This window comes from Cucumis melo, chromosome 11 (assembly GCF_025177605.1).
Source record: "Cucumis melo cultivar AY chromosome 11, USDA_Cmelo_AY_1.0, whole genome shotgun sequence".
In the NCBI taxonomy this organism is placed as follows: Eukaryota; Viridiplantae; Streptophyta; class Magnoliopsida; order Cucurbitales; family Cucurbitaceae; genus Cucumis; species Cucumis melo.
This window is the reverse complement of record NC_066867.1, coordinates 1,317,783-1,322,363: the sequence shown is the minus strand read 5'-3', so window position 1 is coordinate 1,322,363 and position 4,581 is coordinate 1,317,783. Positions and strand designations below refer to the sequence as shown.

Sequence of the window (4,581 nt, the reverse complement as noted above, 5' to 3'; positions counted from 1 at the left end):
ATATTTTAAATTTTGTGTAATTTTAATTTTACAGTTATTATAGTCCATAATAATAAATTGACATCGATACTTATATCTTAAATCTTATTATTTATAGGTTGGGATGACTTCTTGTCATTTTATATAGGAATACATTTCTATCAGTGATAAACTTTTATCTCGTTAATAATTGATTTATCTTATGTACATATATCATCCATAGACAACTATTCCTTAATTTTTCATGTAAATTTATTAGTGCAATTTTTATTACTTGTCTTATCGAAAGGACTCTTACTTTTTCATCATGAACATCGTTTTATCAATGATATATAGAATATAGTATATGAGTAACACTTGTTGATATGACATACTATCATTAGTCTACATTGCTAAACTATCAATGTGACACTCAAATTTATTAGTTTTAGTTTTTTTATCAATATAATCAACTCACAAAATTTGGGTTAAACAGACCGAACCGGTTGGATTGGACCCATTAACCCAGTTGCCAGTTAATCCGATTTAAACCAAAACCGTAAAACGAATATGACGAAATCCTTCGCCAGAGCTGGACGGCAGTCGACTAATGGCTTCACTGGACGGATGGCGGCGGTGGGTCCGGATACCAGCGGCGTAGCTTTAGCAGGAGCAACGGGGGGCGTTGGACACCTCCGGGTACCTGCAGGGGAGAGCGTGTACTGTGGCAGAGGAGTTGTTCACGACAGAGTTAAAAAAATCAAGAAAAATATATTTTTCTCTAGGGCTCTGGTACCATCTCAATTATGGTATTTCATCGATTCATTTGTATATCTTACAACTGGAACATCTAGAATATATACACATACAGAAAAATGGAATAGTTTACTCTCTTTTCGATCAATTTGGAGTATTTTCTGACCAAGGTCCTTGTCTTGTTTGGAAGTTTCAGTAGTAGCAGGTACTTGTTATCGGAAGGCTTATGTTTCTGTAAATACCTTATTTTTTTGGTCATTCCATGCATTTTTGTAATAGATTTTCTTTACTTCTGAGCAACTATGTGGTTATCTCTGCCATTCGTAAAAGGATTTATCAAAATATTTCCTGTAAATGCTTGCATTCCCTCCATCAATACAAACGAGAGAAACCCATTTCACGATTCAGTAGAAACTCAAGGAAGGGAACTAAGGTAGTTAAGAAGGAAGAAGTAATTCCAAGGGTTTACACTAGAGATACTTTGAGTAACATATGCAATATTCTTAGAAATTGCTCATGGGCTTCTGCTCAAAAACACCTAGAGATGCTCCCTATTAGATGGGATTCTTATCTCATCAACCAAGTTTTGAAAACTCATCCACCATTGGAGAAGACATGGTTATTCTTCAATTGGGCTTCTAGGCTGAAAGTCTTCAAGCATGACCAGTATACGTACACGACGATGCTGGATATATTTGGAGAAGCTGGGAGAATTTCATCCATGAATTATCTATTTCAACAGATGAAGGAGAAGGGGATAAAGATAGATGCAGTTACATACACATCGTTAATGCACTGGCGTTCAAATTCAGGAGATGTTGATGGAGCTATAAAGGTGTGGAAGGAAATGAAAGCCAATGGCTGCCATCCGACAGTAGTTTCTTATACTGCTTATATAAAGATTTTGTTGGACAATGGCCAAAGTAAAGAGGCCACTGCTACATACAAGGAGATGCTTAAAACTGGGCTGTCTCCAAATTGTTGTACTTACACCATTTTAATGGAATACCTTATTGGAGAGGGTAAGTTTCTCTACCCTTGCGTGTTAGTGAGCTTCAGAATTTGCTGTTTATCAATTTTCTATTTGTTCCCATTTTTTTCTATGTAAGGTTAACCTGTTTCTTCACTTTACTTTCAGGTAAATGCAAAGAAGCCCTTGATATTTTTTCCAAAATGCAAGATGCTGGAGTATATCCCGATAAAGCAGCATGCAATATATTGATTCAGAAATGCTGTAAATCAGGGGAGAGGTTAGTAATGACACAAATCCTGGAGTTTATGAAAGAGAACCGCTTTGTGCTTCGATACCCTGTGTTTGTTGAAGCACATGAAAATTTGAAAAGTTGTTCTGTTGGTCATGCCCTACTCAGGCAAGTTAATCCTCATATAGAAATTGAATCAATCAGTAAGGGTGAGGTTTTGGATGTTAGTACAGGTTCTAATACTGTTCCTCCCAATGTAGATAATGAGCTTTTAGCAATGCTGTTGAAAGATAATAAACTTACTGCTATTGACCACATGCTCATTGGGATAGTAGATAAGAACATACAGTTGGATTCTTCAATCATTTATTCCATCATTGAGGTGAATTGCAAAAGTAATCGACCCAACAGTGCTATGTTGGCTTTTGATTACTGTTTAAAAAACGGTGTTAACATCGGGAGAAAGTTGTATCTTGATTTAATTGGGATTTTGATACGATCTAGTATATATCCAAAGCTGTTGGAAATTGTTCAGGAAATGTACACGCAAGGGCATTGCCTTGGACTCTATCATGCCACGCTTATACTCTATAGTCTTGGCAGAGCTGGAAAACCTCAATATGCAAGGAAGGTTTTTAATATTCTGCCTGAAGAATTGAAGTGCACGGCAACTTACACTTCTCTGGTTGATGCTTATTTCTCTGCTGGAAGTTCTGGTAAAGGGCTTAAAATTTTTGAAACAATGCGAAAGAAAGGATTTACACCATCTTTAGGCACATATAATGTGCTATTAAATGGTCTTGCGAAGAGCGGTAGAGGTGTTGAATTAAATATTTATAGAAGGGAGAAGAAGAGTTTTGAGATTAGTCATCACTCTCGTCTCAATAGAATATTAGATGATGAAAGGATTTGTGATCTTCTTTTTGGAGAATTGGTATCTTGAGGGAAATTGGAGGAAGAGTGGTGTGTTTGGCCCTAGAGTTTGGAAGTAGGAAGCTGTGAACGACACTTTGTGTTTGACCCAAGAACTTTGTGAGCTCACCACTAAAAAACATCAATTTTATACCTTATCAACTCCTTAAATTATGGGCCCCAGGAGTTTACAACTCTCTGCTCTCCATTATTCAACTCCTCACCCCAAACACCTCATGAAAGAATTTGTGAACTATGCAATTCTGACTAGAATGTTGCCGATCTCAACATCTTCAGCGGGGTGAGAGTTTTATCTATTGCCACTTGATGATTAGTCGATGTAGGCAAGGTTATAATCAGTCGATGTAGGCAAGGTTACTCATCAGTCGATGCGCCAAATCCAATGGGGTTCCATTACAGACCTTGATCACTGCCTTCAGTCGGAACGCCAGCATGTCTGTGGGATCCAGATGAGGAGTTGGCCCACCCAAAGTTGGTATGGGTAAGAGCTTCATCACGAGTCTTCAGTGTTGGAATCTTGGGGTTGCTCCAACTGCCAGTTATGATGAGGGCGTTTCTTAGAATGTACTTCTGTACCAAGCGAGATGAACGCTCGACTATCCCATCCTACACGGACCAATTTACTGCCTTGTTCTCGCTATGAGAATTTGGCAGCCTAGCTGAATCGGGCACCATCTTGAGGCAGAAGCAGTCAGGGCACCATAAACATGCCATGGCAATCTTAGATTTACTCATTTCCAACACTTGTATTCCTACACATCCGTACACCATTGTTCCCTTCCTCCGCCCCAAGAGTTGCCTTACACCCTATTTTGATGGCAATGGCGATGTTAAGTCATGAGTTTTCCTCTATTCAGGGCAATTCCATTCCGCTTTGTTCTTCTATTTGCTCTCTCTGGTCTGCATTAGTTATTTCTATACATTCTTATTCCTTTGAGGTCAATGTTAATTTCAGGTTTAGGAGTGTATTTTTTTGGCTGATGATAATTTGAATTGGCTTTATAGTTTAGGGGGTTTTTAAGTTAGGCTTCAAGATCAAAAATTTTCCTGCCCAACTAATGCCTTCATGTAACTAGAGAAGATGGGAAAAAAGAACTAAACCTAACACAGTCTTAACTTTTTCTCCCTTCTTCTTTTTTCTCCCTTTTTCTTCTGAAGAGTATTATGTCAATTACCGCTAAACTAATAAAGTTTTAAAATGCCAATTTATACCACATCCTCAATTTTTGTTCTATTTCTGGTTTCAAAAAAAAAAAAAGACAACAAATGTAGGACAAGAAGTGTATTTTGGTCAAAAGAATGAAATCAGCATAAAGCGATAAGACATTATTTTTTTGCTCATTTTCTAATTATAATGTTTAAAGAAATTATAGAAAAATTATTTTGAATGACGAAACTTTTTAAAATTTTTTGAAATCATTTACAAATATAGAAATATCACAATATATCTATAATAGATCACGGTAGACTACTATCGGTCTACGAATAGATTATTATAATTTACTATATTTTGTAAATATTTTAGTTCATTTTACTATATTTGAAAATATTAAATTATATTTTCTTTTAGGTCTATGACACTAAGTTAAGAAAATAGAATAAAGAATACTTAATCACATACAATATGTTAGCAAACAAAAATTTTGTGGTTTGAATTATCTCAACTCTATCGTACTCAAAATAAATAAAAAAGAAAAGGGTAATTATAATAGGTAGCAATTTTTAGAATAAT

At 36.0% G+C, this 4,581-nt stretch overlaps 1 protein-coding gene across 1 annotated transcript; it reads left to right on the top strand.

Moving 5' to 3' along the window:
* The first annotated feature begins 506 nt into the window (after positions 1 to 506).
* LOC103497457 (pentatricopeptide repeat-containing protein At2g01390) lies at positions 507 to 3,734 on the top strand. Its single transcript, XM_017046644.2, has 2 exons — positions 507 to 1,736; positions 1,853 to 3,734. The coding sequence occupies exons 1-2, from the start codon at positions 977 to 979 to the stop codon at positions 2,857 to 2,859; spliced, it is 1,767 nt and encodes a 588-aa protein (XP_016902133.2). The 5' UTR covers positions 507 to 976; the 3' UTR covers positions 2,860 to 3,734.
* Positions 3,735 to 4,581: the final 847 nt, after the last annotated feature.